The 26501-nt window shown below is 31.2% G+C and overlaps 10 protein-coding genes across 10 annotated transcripts; 7 read left to right on the top strand and 3 right to left on the bottom strand.

The window, feature by feature from the left end:
• Positions 1–298: 298 nt before the first annotated feature.
• Positions 299–1921, top strand: PRP9 (SF3a splicing factor complex subunit PRP9; the record flags this gene model as incomplete). The annotated part of the gene is made up of 1 exon (XM_064860750.1): positions 299–1921. One exon carries the CDS (start codon positions 299–301, stop codon positions 1919–1921), a length of 1623 nt encoding a protein of 540 aa, XP_064717767.1.
• Positions 1922–2601: 680 nt separating this feature from the next.
• Positions 2602–4163, top strand: ARP2 (actin-related protein 2; the record flags this gene model as incomplete). The annotated part of the gene is made up of 2 exons (XM_064860749.1): positions 2602–2623; positions 3010–4163. The coding sequence occupies 2 exons, from the start codon at positions 2602–2604 to the stop codon at positions 4161–4163; spliced, it is 1176 nt and encodes a 391-aa protein (XP_064717766.1).
• A 286-nt stretch (positions 4164–4449) lies between these two features.
• CRT10 (Crt10p) lies at positions 4450–7233 on the bottom strand (the record flags this gene model as incomplete). The annotated part of the gene is made up of 1 exon (XM_064860748.1): positions 4450–7233. The coding sequence occupies one exon, from the start codon at positions 7231–7233 to the stop codon at positions 4450–4452; it is 2784 nt and encodes a 927-aa protein (XP_064717765.1).
• Positions 7234–7851: 618 nt separating this feature from the next.
• On the bottom strand, positions 7852–9315 carry APM4 (Apm4p; the record flags this gene model as incomplete). Its single annotated transcript, XM_064860747.1, has 1 exon — positions 7852–9315. One exon carries the CDS (start codon positions 9313–9315, stop codon positions 7852–7854), a length of 1464 nt encoding a protein of 487 aa, XP_064717764.1.
• An 821-nt stretch (positions 9316–10136) lies between these two features.
• On the top strand, positions 10137–11618 carry PRS5 (ribose phosphate diphosphokinase subunit PRS5; the record flags this gene model as incomplete). Its single annotated transcript, XM_064860746.1, has 1 exon — positions 10137–11618. One exon carries the CDS (start codon positions 10137–10139, stop codon positions 11616–11618), a length of 1482 nt encoding a protein of 493 aa, XP_064717763.1.
• A 1847-nt stretch (positions 11619–13465) lies between these two features.
• GPD2 (glycerol-3-phosphate dehydrogenase (NAD(+)) GPD2) lies at positions 13466–14830 on the top strand (the record flags this gene model as incomplete). Its single annotated transcript, XM_064860745.1, has 1 exon — positions 13466–14830. The coding sequence occupies one exon, from the start codon at positions 13466–13468 to the stop codon at positions 14828–14830; it is 1365 nt and encodes a 454-aa protein (XP_064717762.1).
• A 1302-nt stretch (positions 14831–16132) lies between these two features.
• ARG1 (argininosuccinate synthase) lies at positions 16133–17395 on the top strand (the record flags this gene model as incomplete). Its single annotated transcript, XM_064860744.1, has 1 exon — positions 16133–17395. One exon carries the CDS (start codon positions 16133–16135, stop codon positions 17393–17395), a length of 1263 nt encoding a protein of 420 aa, XP_064717761.1.
• Positions 17396–18339: 944 nt separating this feature from the next.
• PWA37_004250 (dipeptidyl-peptidase III) lies at positions 18340–20424 on the top strand (the record flags this gene model as incomplete). Its single annotated transcript, XM_064860743.1, has 1 exon — positions 18340–20424. One exon carries the CDS (start codon positions 18340–18342, stop codon positions 20422–20424), a length of 2085 nt encoding a protein of 694 aa, XP_064717760.1.
• A 1806-nt stretch (positions 20425–22230) lies between these two features.
• On the top strand, positions 22231–23166 carry GPM3 (phosphoglycerate mutase family protein GPM3; the record flags this gene model as incomplete). The annotated part of the gene is made up of 1 exon (XM_064860742.1): positions 22231–23166. The coding sequence occupies one exon, from the start codon at positions 22231–22233 to the stop codon at positions 23164–23166; it is 936 nt and encodes a 311-aa protein (XP_064717759.1).
• A 1281-nt stretch (positions 23167–24447) lies between these two features.
• THI20 (trifunctional hydroxymethylpyrimidine kinase/phosphomethylpyrimidine kinase/thiaminase) lies at positions 24448–26136 on the bottom strand (the record flags this gene model as incomplete). Its single annotated transcript, XM_064860741.1, has 1 exon — positions 24448–26136. One exon carries the CDS (start codon positions 26134–26136, stop codon positions 24448–24450), a length of 1689 nt encoding a protein of 562 aa, XP_064717758.1.
• Positions 26137–26501: the final 365 nt, after the last annotated feature.

Here is a 26501-nt window from a genome sequence, read left to right as displayed (position 1 = left end):
ATAAATAATGTTATTTGCCGTTTCTCTGATAAAATGTGTATATTATTTCTTTCATATTTTCATTTATTATTTATGGTTTTTGAGTTTTTCTTTTTCTTTTTCATTTTGTATTTCTATAAAGGGAACTGTCATCTATAACCGGGCCTTCTGGATATGGGAAAAATAATCAGAGTGCAAAGTAATGAGTTATAGATATAGACAATTTAACAAAGACTATAGATGAGTTAGATTCATATGAAGACTAATGAATGAAGAAATAAGGTGAATTGAAAATTATAGTGAGATAGGTTGATTGAGAATGGCTTTAGAAGAACGAAGGGCCTTGTGGGAAGATTTAGAAGTAATTGAAAACGCAATATCAGAGAGATTTCAAAGAAATCCGTCTTTATATTATCACTCCTTGCCTATTTTATCAGATTTACTAAAACAAAATAATAATGATTACAACTCTACGCAAATTTCAAAGAATGTGATATATAATGTCAAAAAGATTAAACGTTCACGCAAGCAACTTATTGCGCAAGGACATGAAATAAAGTTGTTTGTAAAAGATAGAGATGCCATAATTAGAAAATTAGAGACTATGAATGTTGTCCCGATAACTCAATCTAATCTATCAATCAAAGATTTTAAGGATTCTATAATATCTGAGAAGAGTTTTCCTAAAGAGTCTTTGAAAGAAAAACAATCCAAATATAGTATATTTCCAAAGACTGTTGACCAAGATGAGAAACGACTATTATCATTAAGAGCAGAAGATTTGAGTCTTAATAAACTATTTTCTAGAGAAGAACAATATGGAGAATACTTTGACTTTGATGCAATATATAATGAATGGATAAATGTCATTAGAAATTCAGATCACACCATTTTAGACTTTTTGGCTATGTTAGAAGAAAAATTTATAGATAAGAAGGAAGATACGGATAGTCCGAATTATTCTTATTTATTTGAACCTTTAACTGATAGAAAGAATAAACGATATGAGGTGTTTATTGAAAAAATTGTCAAATATTTGGAGAAGTTTCTTTATAAATCTTATCCATTGATAAATAAAGCCACTGTAGAAAATGAACTTGCTCATGACTTTGAAAAAAATTATATTAGTAACCCAATTACTCACAAGGAGCCTTTTAAAAAATTGCTATGTATAGTATGTGGGAAAAATTTTGCCAACTTATCTGTATTTAAGAACCATCTTGATGGTAAGAATCATCAAAAGAATTTAATCAATAGAAGAGATTTCTATTACTATGAATTTAAACTGAAAAGATTTTTAAATGTGTTGAAAGATACATTTTATCACACTAGGAACTTTACTGAAAGAAAATTGGCTTTTACGCTTGATGAAAGAAAAGAGGAATTGCAAAGAATTACAGAGATATATAATGCACCAGTATATGGTAAAGGTGAGAAAGAAAATGATATAAATGATAAAAGTAATGATGTTAATAATAAAGAAGAAGAAAATAAAAGAAATAATACTATTCCTAATGGGACATTTGATATGCCAATAGGACCTGATGGGATGCCAATGCCATACTGGTTATATAAGTTACAAGGATTGGATGTCAAATACACATGCGAAATTTGTGGTAATAAAGAATTTCAAGGTAGAAGAGCATTTGAAAAACATTTCCGTGAACCAACGCATATATATCATTTGAAATGTTTAGGTATCACAGCATCAGCTGTGTTTAAAGGTATTACTAGCATTAGTGAGGCACAATCTCTATGGAAAAGGGTCAATAGTTCTGTTAGGATGGGATCAATGAATTCTCACAAGAGTGTCAAAAACGATTCAATAATTAAATTGGATAATACTAATGCTATTAAAATGGATATTGAAGTTGAAGATGAAGATGGAAACGTTATGACTGAGCAAGTGTATAACGATTTAAAAAAACAAGGTTTATTATAACTTTTATAAGAATGATAGAATATTTTAACGACTATCTTTTACAAAACTAATTTTTTTTAGACTTTAACTTAGTTATGCTTTTTCAAATGATAAACTAGAAATATCGCTGAAATACATTGATAAATTCATTGTAGTAACACGATATGGGTTGCATCTACTATTATCCTGCATCAATACACATCATTGTATAAATATATATGTGTGTGATCTATATGGAATTCCGCATATTCTTATCTCACTAGTGTGCACAAAATTATTATACATTTAGATAGAATGTCTTAGAACCATTTATGGCATTCTTATTTATATTGTTTGTTCATTTATTCATAAGCATATATCTAATTTGTGTATAACTCTTTGGTCCATATAGCACATAATTGGGAAGGAATTTTAGAAGCCGAAAATAGGCTTAATTGTAGTAGGGAAACCTTCATACAGAATTGTTTTTAAAGAGAAAATCCAAACGGCATTTTTGTGCACGTGACTAATCTGAACATTTCGATTTTTTGTATTATGACAATAATTCAAAAAGTTTATGAACCTTTCCTATATATGTTCAACCGACTGGAGACAATTATACGTATAGGGGGGATATTGTAAGATGAATGCAACTAAACAGAATAGAGAGAAGCCACCGCTATAAATAGTTATTACGGAATACAATTAGTTAAATTGAAAATATGGATTCACATTGTCCAATTGGTATGTTCATCTTTTAAGTTATTTTTTATTTTTATCTTATCCCAGCTTTTCTTATCTGTTTTTAATTATGATCATATCGCAAAAGCAAGGTCTTATTTTCCAGTGTAATATCTAGCATAAATATTTTAGAAATTAAAATTGGCTCATTATTAGAATATTACTAAGAGGATTTTATATATATAAATATATTATGTATTTGAATTTTCCTCTAAGTAATCACGATAGAATGTCATAGAAGATAAGGAAGAGAGTATAGAATTGTATACATATCAATAAAATGTTCAAAAAAAGATACTAACAATGTTAGGTTGAAATCAATGTGTTTTAATATTATATGTTAATATCATTGATGAGATTAGTCATTTCCTAATATATGTTTTGTGTAGTTCTTGATCAAGGTACTGGTTTTGTTAAAATTGGTCGTGCTGGGGAAAACTTTCCAGATTACACATTTCCTTCCATTGTGGGGAGACCAATTTTGAGAGCAGAGGAACGTGGAAATATTAGTACTCCACTAAAAGATATTATGATAGGTGAGGAAGCTAGTGACGTTCGTTCTTATTTACAAATTTCATATCCGATGGAAAATGGTATTATTAAAAATTGGACAGATATGGAGTTACTTTGGGATTATGCATTCTATAATAAAATGCAACTACCTAAAACCTCAAATGGTAAAATTTTGTTAACTGAACCACCAATGAATCCAGTAAAGAATAGAGAACAAATGTGTGAAGTTATGTTTGAAAAGTATGATTTTGGTGGTGTCTATGTGGCTATTCAGGCTGTATTAGCTTTATATGCGCAAGGTCTTTCCTCAGGTGTGGTTGTTGATTCTGGTGATGGTGTTACCCATATTGTACCTGTGTATGAGTCTGTGGTTCTAAATCATTTGACAAGAAGATTGGATGTTGCAGGTAGGGATGTCACTAGACACTTGATCGATTTATTATCACGTCGTGGTTATTCTTTCAACAGAAGTGCGGATTTTGAAACAGTTCGTCAAATTAAAGAGAAGTTTTGTTATGTTTCTTATGATTTAGATCTAGATACTAAATTAGCTAGAGAAACTACAACTTTGGTAGAAAGTTACGAATTACCAGATGGTAGAATCATTAAAGTTGGACAAGAAAGATTTGAAGCTCCTGAATGTTTGTTCCAACCAAATTTAGTTGATGTAGAACAGCCGGGTGTTGGGGAACTACTTTTCAACACAATTCAATCTGCAGATGTTGATATTAGGAGTTCGTTATATAAAGCAATAGTTTTATCCGGTGGTTCTAGTATGTATCCAGGCTTACCATCTAGACTAGAAAAAGAATTGAAACAATTATGGTTTACCAGGGTATTGCATAATGACCCAACACGAATGGACAAATTTAAGGTAAGAATTGAAGATCCACCAAGAAGAAAACATATGGTGTTCATTGGTGGTGCTGTTTTAGCTAATATTATGGCAGATAAAGATCATATGTGGTTGTCAAAACAAGAATGGCAGGAAAACGGTGCAGCTGCAATGGCAAAGTTTGGTCCAAGATAAAAAATGTTTATATATAAATATTCTATTGAATTGATGAAAACTAATTCCGTTACTTGCTGTATAATTCTATGTCATAATTTTTTTAAAAATATTTAGTTATAAAGAAATGAAACGATTTTAAAGAAAAAAAAAGAAACTTTATATTGTAGATTACTATTTTAATAAATTCAATATAAATCATTAAATATTTACTGTCCTGTTTTAATATTTGATATTTACTACGTATGTCTGAGTTTCTAATAATGTAGAAACGAATTTTATTACCAGTACCTTTTAAACTGTAAAATTATTTTTCACCAATAGTCTCTCCTGCAAATATCTTGAATTTTTGTTTATTACAACGACTTGTAACAATAAGTTCGACATATTCACTTACACCAGCCGATTTATTTTCAGGAAAGTACGTATAATCCATGCCAATAATAAATGCTAATGGTAATAATGTGTCATCGTGTAGGCATGGTGAAATATTTTCCCCAGTTATATAATATCTATTGCAAAGGAGATTATTATCCTCATAGGGATTTTGATACTTCCATCCTAATATGTACTCTTGTCTAAAGGAATAGATTCCTCTAAATTCTGTTAATCGCAATAGAGATACAAGCCCGACCTGCGAAGCAACTGCAATACAATTTAATTCTTTAATATGACAAACAAAGTTTATTCTATTAAGAAAACCAGCGGCTATAATTTCTGAACATATGGATGCATTTTCTAGTGGGAATATTTCATTGACTGTGTACGAAGTGATAATTAATGGTGATGGTTTGACAAGATAGATATTATATTCAGTTGTTACCAGCAATATATCGTTTTCAAATTTGGGTAGCGTAAAGCCACAAGGTTCATGACCTGATATAGCTAAATCTAATAATTTCTTCACTTTTAATGCATGATTATGAACCCACCAGGCACGTTGTTTGTATGTTTCATCTTCTTCTAAATTAAAACAATCATTTGGCTTATCAGGTATCTCTGCATCAGAATTTAATATGTCTTTCCAAGTTGGACGTTTATAATCCTTATGAAAATAGGCACTAGCAGCATATATAATGGGTTCTTTGGGGAATTCTAATGTAGAATTAGATGGACTAGACTTGGATTTATAAGTAAAATCATGAGAATATGATATGTCGAGTTGTCTGAAATTGTGGCTTTTATGGTTTGATACAATAATATATCCTCTATAATCAGAACGATTCTTGGTGTCATTTGCTAATGTTATTTCAAGATTGGATTGTTTCCATAAATCAAGTTCCTTGGGATCTTCTTTGAAATTCTTTTTCAGGTAATTTGGATATTTATACGTAAAACTTAGGGTATCATTTTCGAATGTACAGGTTATTCTTTCCATGGATTCTAATGGTCTTTCATCTAAGGAAGGAAGCAGCATTCCATAATTAGATATTTGATCTTTAAGTTCACCCTTTGATACCAAACCTTTTTTATCAAACGTAGTGAAATTTAGTTGGATTGATGATGACTTAATACCTTTTAAACATAACCAATTAAGATTGGTAGTTGGTACGGGAATTTGTGTCGTCAATGTTCCAATGCCATAATTACCTGAATTATATACACTTTTTGGTTGAAAATTTAATATCTTGCTATCCATAATGATGGACTTTTGAATTGATTGTTTTAATTTTTCTTGAAAATTCAGACATAATAACTCAAATTGTGAGACACTTAAAAAATCTTTCTTTTTTAATGCAGTAACATTCCAAACTTGTTCTCCAAAAAATTGAATATCTAAAAGTTTAACATTGATGATACCAGATGATATATCAGTGTCAATGTCAACGGTTGTGATGTTGCCAAATATAGAACCATAAACTAAAGTAATATTTTTTGTAATTGATTGGTCAGGAGTAATAAAAGTAACAGAGGGCACATTATGCTCTGAGAACAATTCTCTTGAAATAGTGTTATAATTATTAGTTGAACATGTGGGTACACCAGTTGTAAATGAAGAAAGTCTGGAATCTTTCCGATCTATCTTGTGTAATCCTTCATTGTCACAGTAATGTTTCTGTAGATTTGATAATGTATCTGAAAAATCATATTCCCTATATCTATTATTATATGAATAGTTGTTCTTTTCCTTTTTGATTGCAAACAAAGAAACACCTGGTAGATTATGACCAGCTGCAATGAATGCTACGTTATTGATATTAATAATGTCAATACTCCAGCAACTTTCAGGTACTTTCAAAGACACTACTGGAGACCATGGTACTGTTTTATCAAAATTATTATCCCATACGTGTTTTTTCTCATATCTTCTCACATCGTTTGTAATCGATTCAAGATCATAAAAAACCACTAAACCATACATTAAACAGACAATAAGTACATCTCTATCAAATAACTTTTTTATGCACATATAATTTGCACCTAACTCGCTTTCATCTACATAAGGGTCGTCTACATCTTTGTAATCTCTATTAGTCATGTTGTAGAGGTAATACTGATTTTTTAATAGTTTAGCATTTATATAATTGAAATCTATCACTGGGTCACGAAGGTTTCTTTGTTCGTAAACATTGATGGATCCACGTTCAACGATGAAAACATATTTACCATAGTTACACATTAATTGATTTTTGAAAGAAATATCTTCCTTTTTTTCATATGGGTACTGTAGACTGTATTCTGGTCCTTTAGTTGTAACAAACAATCTGTGATCATTAGGGAGCAATAATTCTGCTGGATTGCATATTTTGGTAGATGACCATGCAGGCTCCAAATTACCTTGTGTCTCTCTTATTGATTGGATCAAAGGTTCACCAAGATCATTCAGTACTTCTTCTTCGGTGATTGCAAGTTCGTTTAGTTTCTCTAAATAATTGTTGATAGACTGTTCAATACGAGGTGGGAATTTTAAAGTTGAATTATTAGGAGTTATTGGGTCAAATTTATCAAATGATTGTTCTTCTTCATAATTCTGTGTGTTACCATTGCTTTTTAAAAACTTCTCAGTATCGAAGCATGTACCATGGTGAGAGTTCAAAGTTATTTCTCGATATTTTAACCAGTTGTTAAATTTTTGATTATTAAATGGCATAATAAAAATTCATAATTGTAATGAATTCAACTCTTGTTTATATATATCAGTAACTTAAAGCAGGAATTCACAGATGCTTGTATCATGTTATTGCATAGCAAGACATGGTTGTTCTATATATCAGAAGTAAGTACATATATACATACATTGTTTATCGTACTTAATTTATGAAGAACAAAAACTGGTAGTTGTATTATGCAGAATAAAAGCGCTATCAAATTTGTTACAGAGTCTGGGGCAAAGAGCGCAAAGGAAAAAATGGATTGTTTATTGACTGATAAATTCATATATTAATACAAGATAAACTAGTCAAAGTGTTTGAAGGAAGTATACAAGTGATTGATATTCATTATGTTTTGGAATTTGTATAATAAGGTTTATATCCATCTACTAATCTATAGTGTAATAATTATTGAAATCATTTATATAAACAATTTGAGCATCTATTTGAGTGGTATTAACTTGTTATTGTATTTGTTTTATTAAGATCTTTAAAAGTAAACATATCTGAATACCTATCAGAAGATTGTTTATTATATAGTAAAGACAACCGTAAACAACTAAAATTAGTCTAAGTGTTGAAATCTTCATTTTGGCATAAATATATCATAAACACCTTCAATATCTAATCTCATATGATCCTGATTGTGAGATATATTTGATCCATTTTGTTATGCGATGGTTTTTATTTTTTTCAACGATATTAAATTGACGGATCTTGAGACCAGAATTACTAAACATTAAAATGTTGAATTGCAATGCAATTGGTGGTCGTTGCCATTGCTGTGAGCTTAGTTCTGTAGTGTCGTTACTACAAACTGTAAGAGCACTTAATTTGTCTTCTATTAGTCCATTATATTTATTAAATTTCCATATTATGGCATTTTCTTCAGGTACAAAATTACAATTACCATTAGACACACTAATTTTACAATCTATAGTTCCAGGTGGGACAGGTATCCTGAGAAGAAGATTTTTGGCAGATAATTTAGGAGGAAATAAGGATTTCAGAGTAATGTGGTAATCCATACTGCCTGTAAATGTTTGTGACACCACAGGGGTAACCTTAAATGGTATTTGTAAATTATTGTTAATATGATATTTCATTAATTCTGTTTGACCTTGAGGTGTAACAAATTGGATAATTCTCTGTTCATCGAATTTTTCAAAGGATACACATTGATGGAACTTGTAATCTTGTAGAACGATTTCTTTATTTGATTCCATGGTATTATCCATTTCAAATGTCTTGTCTTTTGTCTTATAATATTTATTATAACGACGTATACTCTCTATGTCATTCAATACTATCTCACAGATAGGGTGATCATGTATCTTGTTATCAGATTCAATAATACCATCAACATAAGATTTTAAGATAAATCCATCCTTGGAGACTAAGATATTTATCTTTTCAATTACACTTAATATTATTTCATTTTTCTTGGTTAAAAAATCTTTGTTTGTGGATATTGGACTAATGGAACTTGCACGCCTCAATAAGTTTGGAATTGCAGTAGTTGGACTAGGGAGATTGGCTTTTAAGATGGTGTCACTACCATTTGATGTCAATATGTTATTTATATTTTTGAGTTTATTGTTTTCATGATATTGATTATTATTATTATTATTAGAATATAGGTTGATGGATTGTAACGATTTTTTAGGTTTACTAGACATCATACTGACAATTGCAGTTAAATCTGTCTCCATTGGAATTCCACCTGGCATAAGCATAACACTTAACAATTCATAACATATCATAAAATCTTCCATTAAAGTTGATTCTGAATTAATTCCATAGATAGTCATAGCATCATTTAATTTATATAAAAATTCCCAGATGGCAGCACTATTACAATTGTTTCTACTTACAGTTACTAACCAAAGACGATCTTTTGATGTGGATCGAATAGAATGGAATGTTGTCGATCCTAATGTTAAAATTGGAGATCTAACGTCTTGATTGTTGATGACTTGTACTCTAAAGACATCTGCCACAGATCTTTTCAGTGTTGCCTTATATAATTTTGAGACAATGAGCTCTCCCCTATTAGAAAAAATTAATATAGCTCCAATCATCTTAGGCTTATATATGGTATTTACTTAAAATTATCTGAAAGGAAAGAAATTGTGTCTATATGGTTTTAAGTTAAAATTGATAATCTTTTTGTTTTCTAAAAATTAATTTTCTATGTTAATTTGTTAATTTGAAGATGACAAAAGACATTACCTCTATTATAGCTATCAATTTATTAATTCAATCATGCCTAAATGACAGCATAAAACATATTCTATGGTCCCAATAATTTTTAATAAAAACGATATTAGATTCTTCTTCAATTGATCTCTATGTAGATAATTAATTGTATGGTATTTTTGAAAGGGAGCCTGACAAAAGAAAAAGAAAAAGAAAGAAATCTTTGAAATGTTCAGATCGGCTTTTTGCGGATTATCATGCGGAATATAAAAGGGTTTGTCAATTCCTCTCCACAGGGTGACTCCACTTACCCGAGTTTCAGAAATCAAAAAAATAAAAAAAAAAAAACAGAAAGAGAAATAAAAAAACACGAAAAAGGAAAAGGAAAAAAATTTTTTCTAACAAGCAGAGAAAATGTATTAAAGCTCATCACAAATGAGAGCTCTAAAATTCTGGACTGAAATTGTGTTATCTATATGTGCACATCGTTAGATAATTTCTATTAATCCATGCGCAGTTGTTCTATTTGATCTTCTGTATTAATTTCGAAAAATAACTAAGTATGTTAATCTCTTGGTGGGATAAGGTAAAGGATTACATCTATTGAAAACTTAGATACTACAACCACTTTTTGTGTCAACTACTGATCCTCTAAAAATAAAACGAATAGAAATCAGAAGTCAATACATAAAAAGCAATCTAGATGAGCAACAATATTGTTATTTTTGGGGGTGATTCGCATCCTGAATTAGTTAATCGAATTTGTGAAAATCTGGATATTAAGCCATCTCAAGTAGAATTAGGTAAGTTTGCTAATGGTGAAACAAGTATCAGTGTTCGTTCTTCTGTACGTGAAAAGGATGTATATGTGATCCAAAGTGGCTGTGGTCATGTTAATGACACATTTATGCAATTACTGATTTTAATCAGTGCGTGCAAGTCTGCATCTGCATCTAGAGTCACTGCGGTGATGCCTTATTTATGTTATTCTAGACAACCAGATATTCCATATACAGCTAAGGGTGCACCTTTAGTCTCTAAACCAAGAAATTCACTTTCCAGCACATCGAAGACCAATGATGAAAACACAACTACGAATCAGTCAAAAATTTTGCACAATGGAGTTCTTCAAAGTACAAATACGGTTAACAGACCAGGTTCTGAGTTTCCATTCAAATCCTTGGATAATGCTATACGATCCAGTATTCAAATGGAACAGCCAGTCCCTGTTAGAGAACCAAAATTGGCGAAGACATCATCCATGTCGAGAATTCCAGTGATTCCAGATGGCAGAATATCTCGTGGTGCCAATAATGATGCAGAAGAATTATTTAATGCACAGAATTCAGGTTATAAACTATGGGTAGTACAGGCAGGTACTCTGATTGCTAATTTATTGACAACAGCAGGTGCGGACCATGTTATTACAATGGATTTGCACGATAGACAATTTCCCGGGTTTTTTACTGTTCCTGTGGATAATTTATATTGTAAACCAATGGCCCAAAACTATATTCAGCATTTCATTCCTGGGTATAAGGACGCAGTGATTGTTTCTCCAGATGCAGGTGGTGCTAAAAGAGCGACTGCAATTGCAGATGCATTAGAATTATCTGTTGCAATTATTCATAAGGAGAAAAGATCACAATTGCCTAAGGGTCCACCAGATGCTACTTTAACCAGTGGTGTCTCGTTGTCTTCTAAACCATTAATTTCTCATAATTCTGTCGATGATACCATAAATAGTAATAGCAACCAGGTTCCAGTGTTATCAGCAAATGGAGTAGCTACAGAATTTGCTAATTCTAATGCAAAATCATCTAAGTATATCCAGACTACTATGTTAGTTGGTGATGTTAGAAACAAGGTATGTATTTTGATAGATGATTTGATTGACACCTCTTATACAATTACTCGTGCAGCACAATTATTGAAAGATCAAGGTGCGACCAAGATTTATGCATTAGCTACACATGGTATCTTTTCAGGCGATGCATTAGACCGTATTAAATTAAGTCCTATTGACAAGATTATTGTCTCAAACACCATTCCTCAAGAACGCACAATCAAGAAATTAGGTAAACACAGAGTTGGCATTATCGATGTTTCGTTAGTGTTCGCTGAAGCCATAAGAAGAATTCATAATGGTGAATCCATTTCGATGTTATTTGAGTATGGGTTTTAAAAGAAAATTGTAAATGGGTTTCATACACCAGCATAAGTATATATATGTATATGTAATATTTTTTTTTCTTTTATCTTTTTCACACTCTGTAGACTTAATAATTTTGACAATACATTATACTATTTAATATTGATTGGATAGAACTTACTTAGCCAAGAAATCGAAAGTCGAGAAGAGATTAGCAGAGAAAGAAATGGGAAGAAAAATTAAGTAATGAGAAATGGAAGCCCTTACTTTGTTGCAATAATGACTTTGATACAGTGTAAATAAGATTGTCAACCCTATTTTTTGGAAAGCAAAAAAAATGCATGACTAGCCAAGTCGTAAAAAAAAATTAGGTCAAAGAAAAATAAAAGAAACAAAAAAAGATGTATTGTAATCTTTCAGAAAAAAAAATAGATAAATAGTCCTCACGCCACCATTAAACTAAAACAATAGTGTTTTTTTATCATAAAGAAAACGTGATGTTTTTTGTGGCAATTTTTTGTGCAGGTCCGATTATTTTTACACTATTGAAAAAACAACGTTTGATGTTTCGAATATTTTTATGACAAAATAATTGGATCTGTATAAGATTCTTCTAAATTAGATGATGCCACACACACTTTCATAAAGTTTAAATGCAGTAGTACCTAGTATCAACAAGAAGCCAAGGATTTTTTATGGTAGAATAGTGTGAGTAGGGACGGAGGGGGAAGAGTTCAAAAATAAAAATAAGAAAGGAAAAGACATGGTATTGGGTTACAGAAGAAAAACAAAAAGAAAGATTAGAAGTTAGGTTGCAATGAAGGTGTGGAACAGATGTAAGATTCCTTTTTAAGCATTGTTTAGAAAAGATGGCTCTTACTATGTCTTTGTATGTGTTTGTTTTTCTTGCTTTCATTAAATTTTTTCTTGTGTTCATGAGAGCGAAATTTGTCCCAAATTTCTCACTCACTGAATTTTTGAATCCTTTTGAATTATTATGTTATTCGTTGTTTCTCCGATTCTTTTGTAGTTTGTTTACCCTTATCGTGTTGTATGACATTTCATTTTTCTGCTTTCGTTTACTGTTTTAAAAAAGAAAAAGAAAAAGAAAAAAACCAGATTGTTGTACCAAATGTTGAAGGATTATTGCTTTTGTTATTATTATTATATGTATTACTTAATTAGGCAAATTTATTAATAACGCTTGTAGATTAGTAAATTGATTATTTATATTTCCTCCTTTTTCTCTCTTTCAAGGACTTGGTTAAGTGATAGAGTGTGTGGATGGATAGATGAATCAATTGACCTTATTCATTCTCACTCGCACCCATCCTCATTTTGTTCCTTCTATCTCCACCCCTTGAATGAAAATATCTGGTATTTTTATGATGCCTTCTACTTCATTCTGTTTTGCCTATATTGCTCCTCATTTAAAAAGAAAAGAGAAAAAGTTTTGTTTCTAATAATCTAAGATTAAACAAAAATGATCCTGTATTCTTGTTCAAGTGGCTTATTTAACCTATATAACTTACTTCTTTTTTTTTTTTCTTCCAATTTACTTGATCCTTTGATTTTCCCATCCCTCCTCCCTGCCCCCTTGTTTTGAAGTTGTCTTCTTGAGTGTCTCCTCTTTTTTCTGGTCATTTGCCTACTTGAATCTAATAAATAGCTTGCTTTTCTGAATCACGTTTTTGTTCTCTAGTTTTTGGTTCTCATACTTTTCTTGTTAGACCGCTGTAAACGTCTCTTATTTAAAATTTGTTCGTTTTATATCTGTCTTTTCCCTTTTACCTTCATCTTGGAATGTATTTTGTAGTCTGTTCTCCTTCTTCTTTTTCCTCTGTTTTTTTTTTTTTCAGTTTTTACTTTAGGGAGGAGATATGTACAACAACATAATAACTAAGAGTAAACCATCATTACTATCACTAAAATCTTTCTATAGATCATTACGTATTAGACCAAGGTTACTACCTTTAACTGGCAAGAATCCGCAGATCCATTCAAATCATTCACTACAAATAATATCATCATATTCAAAAATGACAGGTACTAGTAAGGCTGATGTTACAGCAATTAAGAAAAACTTCCCCTTAAAAAAAGTTGAGTCAGCAGTCTCAGTGGTCAGTTTACACCGTCATCCATTCAAAGTCACTGTTATCGGTTCAGGTAACTGGGGTACTACTATTGCTAAAGTGGTTGCCGAAAACACAAAGTTACATCCACATCTATTTAAGGAAACGGTTGAAATGTGGGTTTTTGATGAAAAGATTCCAAAATCTAAAGATAGTGAAGAATATGAAATGTTGACCGATATAATAAACACAAGACATCAAAATGTTAAGTATTTGCCAGATATTGATTTACCACATAATTTGCATGCTAATCCAGACTTACTTGATAGTATAAAAGATGCCGATATTTTGGTCTTTAATGTTCCACATCAATTTTTAGCTAAGATTGTCGAAAATTTGAAGGGACATGTCAGACCACATGTTCGTGCTATATCATGTTTGAAAGGTTTCGAAGTTGGTAGAAAGGGTGTCCAACTATTGTCTTCCTATATTACTGATGAATTGGGTATCCAATGTGGTGCTTTATCAGGTGCCAACTTAGCCCCTGAAGTGGCAAGAGAACACTGGTCTGAGACCACCGTTGCTTATCAATTACCAAAGGATTTCAGAGGTGAAGGATATGATGTTGACCATCGTATTTTGAAGATTTTATTCCATAGGCCGTACTTCCATGTTAATGTGATTGATGATGTGGCAGGTATTTCCATTGCGGGTGCTTTGAAGAATGTTGTTGCATTGGCATGTGGTTTTGTTGAAGGTCTGGGATGGGGGAACAATGCCGCCGCTGCTATTCAACGTGTCGGTCTTGGTGAAATCATCAAATTTGGTAGAACATTCTTTCCTGAGTGTAAAGTTGAAACATACTATCAAGAATCTGCAGGTGTTGCTGATTTGATCACGACATGTTCAGGTGGTAGAAACGTTAAAGTTGCCAAGCACATGGCTAAGACAGGTAAAGATGCATTTGAGAGTGAAAAGGAGCTTCTGAACGGTCAATCTGCACAAGGTGTTATTACTTGTAAGGAAGTTCATGAATGGTTAGACACTTGTGAAATGACACAAGAATTCCCATTATTTGAAGCTGTTTATCAAATTGTTTATAACAATGTTCCAATGAAGAACCTACCTGAAATGATTGAAGAATTAGATTCTTTTGTTACTGAAGACGATTAACAAGAAAACTGAATAAATGAATAAAAAGACAGGGAAATACAGGATAAGAGAAAATATTCAATGAAGAAATGATATGCCCATTTTTCTGCAAAAAAAAACAAAAAAATTAGAAAATAGAAATAAAAAAATACGAAAAAAAGAAGTCTAGTGAAATGTATAATAACTATAAGAGTTCACATATATTTTTACGATATAATACCAAAGAGGTCATATATATATATATATATATATATATGTGTGTGTATATGTATGTATACACATGTATATTTAGATCTATTTGATAATGAACAAAATTGCCAGTAGGTTTACCAGAATACTACTGTATGGATGATGGTAGCGATACAAAGGGGTTGGGTTGTGTGTTTTGACTTTATTTTATCTTATTCTATATTTATTTAGGCTCTGAAATTTTAAGTGCGTCTTTTAGAAGATCTACTAAAAGGAGCATTTTTGAAAATGGGACCAGGGTTTGTAGAAAGGAAAGAAAAGAAGGAATGAATGAAAGATAGAGAAATAAAAATTTCGTTAGGTCACCTCCACCTGTAGAAAATTGAATAATGAAATTACTCATACTTTTCTAATCTCTTTAACGTTTTTCTGTTTTCTGTTTTTGTTTTTTCTTCCATTCTTTAACTTATTGCCACATGCGAAATTTTGTTGTTATTAAATAATATGTAAAAAAAAAAAAAAATTTTCCAATTGGAACCAATAATTGGGATCATTGACACCCAGACACCGCACGTTGTAAAACAAAGAGAAAAACAAAGGCAACAACAAAAACAAAAGAAATAGACACGAATTTCTCCTCCCCTCCCCTTCTGTTATCGCGCAGGTATAAGTCCTATTTCTTTACATCCAGACACCAGACAAAAATGCTGACTCACACATGCATGCACCGCTCCCAGTTTCACTTAACGGCACAAATTAGTCAGTGATCTCGCTATCTTTGTCACTTAACGGTTCACTCTGGTTATCTTTTTTTTTCTCACATATAAAAGGCGATCGTTTGTTCCTTCCATTAGAGAAAAACTTTTTCTCCTCTTTTTTGCCTCGAATGCTTTCTTTTTCGTCTCTTCTGATCTTTTACTCTTTGAAGGATTCTCTCCCCATTCCACAGATCCACGACTCAATTAAGGGAGATATTAGCAATCACTAATAGTAATTGTTGGTTATTTTATAGTTAGTGATTTTATTTACTTACTATCATTTATACTCAGAATTAAACTGTTTATTTTATTATAATACATTTTTAGAGCTATTTGATAAAGAAACAAAAAAAAAAGAAAAAATTTCTATTCAAAGATGTCTAAGGGTAAAGTTTGTTTAGCTTATTCTGGTGGTCTTGACACCTCCGTTATTTTAGCTTGGTTATTAGATCAAGGTTATGAAGTTGTCGCTTTTATGGCAAATGTCGGTCAAGAAGAAGATTTTGAAGCTGCTAGAGAAAAGGCATTAAAGATTGGTGCTACCAAATTCGTCTGTGTTGATTGCCGTGAAGAATTCGTTAAGGATATTTTATTCCCAGCTGTTCAAGTGAACGCTATTTATGAAGATGTTTACCTATTGGGTACTTCTTTAGCTAGACCAGTCATTGCTAAGGCTCAAATCGATGTTGCTGAACAAGAAGGTTGTTTTGCTGTCGCTCATGGTTGTACTGGTAAGGGTAATGATCAAATCAGATTTGAATTGTCCTTCTACGCTTTGAAACCAGATGTCAAAGTTATTGCCCCATGGAGACTACCTGAATTCTTTGAGAGATTTGCTGGTAGAGCTGATTTGATTAATTACGCCGCTGAAAAGGGTATCCCAGTCACTCAAACCAAGGCTAAACCATGGTCTACTGATGAAAACCAAGCACACATCTCTTACGAAGCTGGTATCTTAGAAGATCCTAACACCACACCACCAAAGGATATGTGGAAATTAATTGTGGATCCATTGGATGCACCAGATCAACCACAAGATTTAACTATTGATTTCCAAAAGGGTCTTCCAGTTAAAGTACAATTTAAAGATAATGCCACTGGCAAGGATGTGGTGGCCACTTCTCCATTGGATATCTTCTTAACTGTCTCAAATGTTGCTAGAGCCAATGGTGTTGGTAGAATCGATATTGTGGAAAACCGTTATATTAACTTAAAGTCTAGAGGTTGTTACGAACAAGCTCCATTAACTGTCTTAAGAAAGGCACACGTAGACTTAGAAGGTCTTGTTCTAGATAAAGAAGTCCGTGCATTAAGAGATCAATTCGTTACTCCTTCCTATTCTAGACTTTTATACAATGGTTCTTACTTCACCCCAGAATGTGAATATATTAGATCCATGATTCAACCATCTCAAAATACCGTCAACGGTACCGTTAGAGTTAGGCTATATAAGGGTAACGTCATTATCTTAGGTAGATACTCTGAAACTGAAAACTTGTACGATGCCACTGAATCTTCCATGGATGAATTAACTGGTTTCATGCCAACTGATACTACTGGTTTCATTGCTATCCAAGCAATCAGAATTAAGAAATACGGTCAAGCTAAGAGAGACAAGGGTGAAAAATTAACTTTGTAAATGTAATAATAATGATAAATAGTAATAATAGTAAATAACAACAACAATAATAATAATAATAATAATAATAATAATAATTATATGCATGGTTTATTTCCTATTTGTCACATATGTATAGATACATCTAGGATGATATAATGATTCGTACTCTTTTATTTGTATTTCTGTGATTAATATCAGAAATTTTTTGAATTTTGTTGATGTTGTCATCATATGATGGTTTTTTCTTTTTTTTATCTGCTTTTTTATTTAGTAGTTTTTTATGACAGTTAATTTTATCTAACTTAGCTCAAGTATATTTCGTCAAATTCTGAGAGTTATCTTCTGTATTGTTCTTATTATTATTCACAAAGAAAAAAAAATAAAAAGGTCCGTATATATATGCAACAAAGTAATGTCTCTTACGTAAATCTGGTTGAAAAATGGTTACTCATTTTCTAATGTAACTTATTTATCTATATATCTCCTTTTTTATTGTTAATATGATTATTAGATATGATTAAAGGTGTTATTTGTTTTGCAAGTTGTTACATTTTTTAAGATTGTACCTCTGTTCCATCGAAGTCTTCACTGTGTTATAAGTAGAATCATCTTTGGACCTTCATCTATTCTAATCTCTTATCATTTGTTGATCGGGCATTGTTTTTATCAAATATATAAAAGATGATAGAAGATAGGAAAAATAACACGAAGGTACACAAAGAAAAAGTAAGAGGAAAAAGATGTGTATATATATTTAAATATATATACACATGTTCACAATAAGTAACTGGAGGCAGCAAAATAATTTAAAATATTGTTTTTAAGTCTGGTTAAATTAGAACTTTTCTATTTGTATAATAATATATATATTATTTAAGTCTATTTGACATTAAGACTAGTGATATTAACTATCAAAAGAACGGATATATCCAAGAATCGAAAAAAAATAAGGGAAAGGAGAGATGTCTAAGTACGTAGCAGACCATGAGGCCCCCTTAACTATGTTATCGGTTAAGGAGTATTTCCCTCAATTAACAGAAAAGGAACAGAAATATGCTCATTATATGTCAAAGGCTTCTCATGCAGGAACAAGAGTTGTATTAAGGCAAGTTTCTCATGAAAGTGAAGCCATATTTGACTTACTTCTTTCTATTCATAAGGGACTTAAGGGTAAATATCCAACTGATATTGAACAAGTTGATTTATACCTAGATTATGTCTCCCAATTTCTGGGCAATTTAGGGAACTATAAATCATTTGGTGATTCTAAATTTATCCCTGGTTGTTCACAAGATACTTGGTTCAAGTTAATGGAAAGATGCCAAATAAATCCCTCTGATAAAGTTACAGCGTTAAACTGTCCATATTCTACTATACATGACTTAGTGGTTAAGGGTATTTACTATGTTGATGATCAAGTTTCTATGTTAGGTTTCCCAGCTGATGGTTATGTTTCTTCATATTATTTGGGTGATCCTATATCTCTAGATGATATGAAATTACTGAAAAATGAAATATTTGCATCCCTATCTATCTTACCAGAGAATACTAGAATTAAGAAAGATTTGCAAAATTCTCAATTTGAAATTCTTATTGCATCAGTCAATTTGAACAATGCAATTCCTCATGAATATCCCTCAGAAGATATTAAATTATCTAATGGCTTTACTGTTAAATTTAAATTTGGTGATCATTCTACAGAATTAGCCCTAGTTGTTAAATATTTGAAGTTGGCGCGTGAAAATGCCGCTAACGACATTCAATATAAGATGTTAACTGAATATATCAATCATTTCCAAACTGGATCTTCTAAAGCTCATAAAGAATCACAAAAGTTATGGGTTAAAGATCTATCTCCAACTGTGGAGACTAATATTGGCTTTATTGAAACTTATAGAGAGCCATCAGGCATTATTGGTGAATATGAATCTTTAGTGTCTATTCAAAATAAGTTACGTACTGCAAAATTTGCTACAATGGTTTCCAATGCAGAAAATTTTATATCTTTATTACCTTGGAGTCAAGATTATGAGAAACCAAAATTTAATCCACCTGATTTCACTTCTTTAGAAGTTTTAACTTTCACAGGTTCAGGTATTCCAGCAGGTATCAACATTCCAAATTATGATGATGTTCGTTTAACTATTGGGTTTAAAAATGTCTCCTTAGGTAATATTTTGAGTGCGTCAACAAAAGCATCTAAAAAATTTCCACCAAGTTTTATTACTGAAGAAGATAGGCTTATTTTTGATAAATATCAAGGTGAATCCTTTGAAGTTCAAGTTGGAATCCATGAATTATTGGGACATGGCTCTGGTAAATTATTGATGGAAGTGGAACCGGGTAAATTCAATTTTGATATTAAAAATCCTCCATTAGGATTGGATGGGAAACTTGTATCTACATATTACAAAGTAGGTGAAACTTGGGGGTCCAGATTTGGTTCTCTAGCTGGTGCATTTGAGGAAACAAGAGCTGAAGTTGTCGCTATGTATTTAATTACAAACAGAGAATTATTAGAAATATTTGGCTTCAAGACTCGTGAAGAACAAGATAATGTTATTTACGCTGGTTACTTGCAAATGGCAAGAGCTGGTTTATTGGCTTTGGAATATTGGGATCCAAAGACGGGCAAATGGGGTCAACCACATATGCAAGCTAGATTTTCTATTATGAAGACATTCTTGAACCACTGTTCTGATAACAATTTCTTAACTTTAGAAAAGGATACAAAGGGCGAATTGTACATCAAATTAAGAAAGGATTTGATTGAAACTGCTGGTTATGAGTGTGTTAAAGATTATTTGCACCATTTACATGTTTATAAATGTTCAGCTGACGTTGAAAGAGGTACTCAATATTATGTAGATCGATCTACTGTCACCCCAGAGTTAGCTCAGTATAGAGATTTGGTTATTTCAAAGAGATTACCTAGAAGACAATTTATTCAAGCAAACACCATCTTAGATGGCGATAAAGTTGAATTGAAGGAATACGAAGAAACACCATTAGGTATGATAGAATCCTTTATTGAAAGAGAATGTTGAATTAATTGTACTACCAAGACACAAGCCAATTTTGTTTCATCCTAATATTATGTATGGATTTTTAGTATACATATTAAATTATGTATTTTACATAATTCTTGCATCTAGGTATTGAAGGACAAAATTTTTTTTTACTCCTATGTGATTTATAGTCTTGAAAGTTTTTGGATTCATATTGTTTTAAGCCATTCATTTTGCCATGGAATAGGTTTGTAAGACAAAAATTGATTTTGTGGAATGGACTTTGGTGGTTTAATTTATTCCTTGAAATCAGCCTTTTCAAGATTATTTTGGGATGGAAAAGTACCAAAATAACATGGATGATCAGTATCTAATATTTTGGATTATATACTAGCTGATTTAAGGAGTGCTTTAGGGCACTTATTCGGTCAAATGACTTTAAAACGTAACTCTAGAACGTATTTTTTATTTTTATTTATAGTTTCATGTAACATCATTATTCTTTTTTGCAAAATAGGATGAAGTTCCAATTGAATAACTTCTCTTCTTGGTTTCAGAAAGAATATAGAAAATTGGGGAAAATGTGAATTTTTTAAAATTACTACGATTGATCTGTTTATAAAAAAAACTATCATCAGAGAAGCAATATCGTAACAAGGCGGATTAAAAACTCAAATACACAATACTTCTGTAGATTTAGCCATATTTATATAGCTTAGTTACTTCGATAGGAGGCTCCAAAAAAAATAATAGTCTTGCGTATAATATTGCTGTTTCTATTTCTTACAATGAATTTGACTTTTCTACACGCATGTTATGTTTTGAATTTAAGAAAGCTGCAAGAAGGACTTTGGACAAGACTTTAGAAGTTCTAGAATAACAATTTTTATTAACTAGAACTCGTCTGTATAAGAGGCATAAAAGGTTAAATCATTTAATATTACTATGTTACTGAGAAACTGTAAACTGTTAGAAATATAAAAAGTCTAAAAGGTTAACATATTTAAATTATTTTTGATTGTAGGTGGATTATGACAATATATTTATAGGAAATTTCTTTCTTGAAGCTGTTAAGTGGGATAAAAGAATATGTGATAAAGAAGAAGTAGTAGCATATATCAATTTTGTGCATAATATGATTCAAAGGAATATTTAAAGTAATACTGCCTCGTAAGATATGATTTAACTTTATCATTGGTTAAGTAATCAAAAATATTCTGAACAATTCTAAATTAGATTACTACATGTTAATTAATACTATATGCTGCAAATATATCAAGTTGTTTTTATTTATTTATTCTTTTTTTTTTGGACACTTCGCCTTTTTTGTGTAAAAGCTTTGGGATTTCTTGCACATGTATGATATTGGATATTTTGACAGCTTCGTTTAAAATCACCTAGCTGTCTATTACCTTTTTAGGTTGCCTTTAATTGTCTATATTTCTTTTTCAGATGATTAATAATAGATAAACACAATAAAAAGTCCTCGAGATTTCACTTGCGTGATTGCTTTTTTTCTTTTTTTGGTACTTTTTTTTCTGCAGCTTACTTAATAAAAAAAATGCTCGAGGAAATGTGTACCTGTTTAACAAAACTTTTGGGTTAAAAATAAGAATATATTAAGTAAAGGCAAGGCAATTTAGTAAGCAGGGAAAACATTGATACAATAATCTTGCTTTGTTTTTTTAACATAGATAGATACTACTGTTTTCTGTTTAACATATTGCAAGTTTATTTTTTTTGACACGATTAAAGTAGCTACACTGGAGGATATAATAGCAGTTTATATCGCGTCCATCATATTGTTTTTTTTATTTTGAATTCTCATTGTTTAAAGATCTATTTATGATGACCGCATCAAGTGAAACCTTTAAGCTATTTGTTTTAAGACATGGACAAAGTGAATTAAACCATGAGAATATATTTTGTGGGTGGATTGATGCTCATTTAACAGAAAAGGGAAAAAATCAAGCAAAAAATACGGCTAAATTGATTAGGGATTATTGTGATACCAATAATATCAAATTGCCAGAGATTGGGTACACTTCACGTTTAATAAGAACACAAGAAACTATGGAAGTCATATTACAAAGTCTAGGCAAGACTGGAAAATTTGAGATTATTAGTGCTGTGGCTGATGATTTACAGAACGTGAGTTTTCCTACCATTAGTTCTCAAGAGCAAGAAAATGGTGTTATTCAAGTATTACAGAGTTGGAGATTGAATGAACGTCATTATGGGTCATGGCAGGGTCAAAGAAAACCAAAAATTTTAGAGCAATATGGGGACGAACAATATATGTATATTAGAAGAGATTATAATGGTAAACCACCAAAAGTGGATTTAAATTTGGAGATGATCCAAGAGAATAATGAAAAGGGAGCATTGACTGGTTATGAATTCAAGGAGCCAAATAGACATCAAAAATATCATGAAGAAGAAGCTAAAGGTGAGGTCTTACCTTCTAGCGAATCTTTATCTGAAGTGGTGAAAAGAATGAAACCATTTTTGGAAAATATTATTTTAAGGTTTGGTAAAGAACAAGATCAAGATTCATGTTTGATTGTAGCTCATGGAAGTTCTGTTAGATCTATCTTAAAAGTCTTGGAGAATATTTCAGATTCAGCTATTAAAGATATTGATATTCCAAATGGTATCCCATTGGTTATTGAATTGAATAAGAGTGATTTTGGGTTAGTTAGAAGCTTTTATCTAGATCCAGAATCAGCAAAAATCAATGCAGCTAAAGTTCGTAACGAAGGTTTTGAAAAGAGTCCATAAGGCTTATGTCAGTTTCCTTTTGTTACCGAATGATTTATTTTTTTTATTTTATAGAATACTGATGACTTTATTGAGAATATTTAATGACTTTTTTTTAAAAAAAAATGTTTTTTTTTGTTATTGCAACATATTTATATATTTTTGTATGATGATAGGTTGAAATAACATATATAGTAATATAATAATGACAGAAAGAAAACAAAGAATCAATAGAGAATGATATGTATGGTGATAAACTTGTTTCTTATCAACTTAAATAGTTTATAGGCCAGAAATTCTCTTTTTATTTATAAAACAGCTATTTAAGAAGTCTTTCAGACATCTTATTATTTACTGATGAAATAAAAAAAAGTGATAATAATATTAACAAAATTAGCAAAAGAATGTATAGCCTTAAAGTATTTTATTAATTGTTCTGTGGCGGCATAGGTAACTTTTGAACAGTTGCGGGTTACTTTTTAATAAAGTTTCCTTTTTTGACAAAGGACAAAGCTTTAGTCAACATTGAATTTGGATCTCCATATTCATTAAGAAAGGATGTTTTTTTATTACTTTTGTTGTATGTTTTATTGGAGTTCCATTCAGAATTACTGGAGTCAATTTCTGTTTCCCATTTGGAAAAGTTAATTGGTGATGGTACTGTTTTTTGAGAATAGTGATATTCATCTGAGGGGAGAATGAAGGAGTTACGTCTAGGAGAAGATGTTAAACTCTCAGCTGGTCGTAAATCAACATTTTTAAAATACTTTTTGATAGGAGAAGAGGTCTGTAATGTAGATATTAATTGAGAATCATTTGGCGATATTGTTTTTAAACAGTTGCAATCTTGGAGATTTAAGTCACCAACAAAGCTGACTTCTAAGAAATCTGACTCCATTATTGGTATGGTTTTTTTGAACAATAACAGTTTATTTTATATTATTATAAGAGTGTGAATAGTTATGTCCATTAGTTTTCATACAAATTACAAATATTGTTTATTAAAATGAAGTAATTCTTCAGAATTTTATTTTAAAAAACAGAAAATTCCAAGAAAGCAGCTACAATTTCTTTTTTTAAAAGAGGGATATTAGATTAATTCATCTATATGGCAACAAAACATATAAAATAATACCCTTTTCAAAAATAAATTGATAACTTCACGAATTCAGACTATAATATTCTTGAATTGTATACTCGTTAAACATTAATTCAGATACACACAAATATATAAACATATCTATCATTTCTATATAATTGTTATTAGAATTTAATTTTTTTATCTTATTTTATCATGCTAATTTATTTCCTTTCAAATTTCAATGCTGCATCCCAAAATTTGGTTTCAAGTTCACATACTTGTGAATAAATAGTTATTAAAATTTCGATATCTTGTGGTGGGTAAGTGGAAATTATACGATTCATTATAATTTTACCATCTGCCATTGCATTGTGGTAAAGTTCAGACAAATATACATCTAGCCAAGCTTGGTAGACTGGGTCGGTGGTAGTAATGCTGTCCCTAACAAGAATAGCCGCTTCACCGTAACCCATTAAACACGGAGTTAACGATGTTAATAATTCCGCCCAGTTTCCTCTCTTAGAAACATCAGTAAAATATCTTGAATAATTTTTTAAAGCAGTACCCCTTTTAATATTATCGAAATGAGAATCCTCTTCAATGCCAAAGCTTTCTCTTAATCTTTGTTTATGATGTTCCAATTCTTTTCTAACACCTCCAACTATAGCCAATTCTTTTTCCATATCATCCAAAGTTGGTGCTTTAGAAGCTGCAATACAATGGACCCTACCATAATCAACCAAATATGCATAATCTTGTTCTACAAAGAACTGGAATTTGTAACGTTCTAAAGAACCGTCTGCTACTTTTTTAACAAAATCATGCTTAATATACGATTCCCAGTATGGTTTAACCCTTGGATGGTTATGCAAATAATCAATAAAATCTTTCTTAATAACTGGTAATTCTTTATATATTGGTAATTTTTCAATATCACAATGATTATTTAATTCATTAATTTCATGACCACCGAAACATTCATCGTCAACCATTCTTTCTAATGGGATATTAATTGCGTAGAGATGATTAATTGGGCCATTCTCTTTAACCGTAGGTTGAGTTTGATCACAGCCAATCGTTACAGCATTTTGTACATATTCAATACCCCCATAGATAGCTTGAGGTAAAGTATAACCATGAGCCAAATTGGAGGCAATAGCTGAAGCTAAAGTACAACCAGTACCATGAGTGTGAGTAGTCGCAGAGTGACTACCTTTATATACAATAAATCTTTTTTCTTTACCAAGTAACAAAACATCAGTGATATATTCTTTACCAATACCTTTCCATGGAATATGACCACCTTTGACAAGAACATTAGTACTCTTGCATGCTTTTTGAACATCTTTGGCCAATTGTAAAACATCTTCTAAATGCTTGATTTCTCTTTTTTCACCAATCAACTTAAAACATTCCGGGATATTTGGAGTTAAAACATCGGCTAAGGGAGACAATTTTTCTTTAATAAGCTTAACCAAATTTTCATCAGCTAAGGGGGCACCTGAGGTAGCCACTAATACAGGATCAACCACCAATTTTGGTCTATTTATGGAACCTAATTGATTCAATTTCTCAGATAATATGTTAATAGCATCTTCAGTTAACATACCTGTCTTAATAACATCACATTTCATATCTGCTAAATTAACATCCAATACTCGAGCAATAAATTCCCTTGGAATTAAATGGATACCATAGACAGAGACTGGGGTTTGTGCCGTTAAAGCGGTAGTACACGTCATAGCATAACATCTGTGAGCGGTAATGGTCTTGATATCAGCTTCAATACCTGCACCACCGCTAGAATCAGAACCAGCAATTGTCATAACAACAGGTAAAGTTTCTTGGTGGGATAAGGATAGATATGGTGGCGGAGCATTAATAGTCACTGAAATATAAGAGGAGGGCATGATAGAAATATAGATACCTAGGTCCAATTTTGTACTAATATGTATGTTTAAAATGAATTCACTTATTAAATTATTCTTTTATTAATAGATATCTAAATCTAAACCTTTTAAACAAGTGCTCAACTATAACTCAATTATGTGCAGAAAAGAGGTATGTGTATATAGTAATATAATTCACAGGTCGATCTGCTAAGATATGATAAAAAATGACTTATTTGATTTGATCTCTCTTCCCCTATTTTTCGGAATTCTGCCAGATCAAATGAAAACTTCAAATGTCCTCGAAAGAAAATATGCTCGAAAAAAATAGGCACACAAAAAGAAAAAATGCGGAATTGGAAACCGCAGAGGATGAAAATTTATCT

The sequence above is a fragment of the Arxiozyma heterogenica genome (genome assembly GCF_036370985.1).
Source record: "Arxiozyma heterogenica strain weizmannii chromosome Unknown scaffold_5, whole genome shotgun sequence".
NCBI lineage: Eukaryota > Fungi > Ascomycota > Saccharomycetes > Saccharomycetales > Saccharomycetaceae > Arxiozyma > Arxiozyma heterogenica.
The sequence above is the reverse complement of the archived record's forward strand: the minus strand, read 5'-3'. Positions and strand labels throughout refer to the sequence as shown.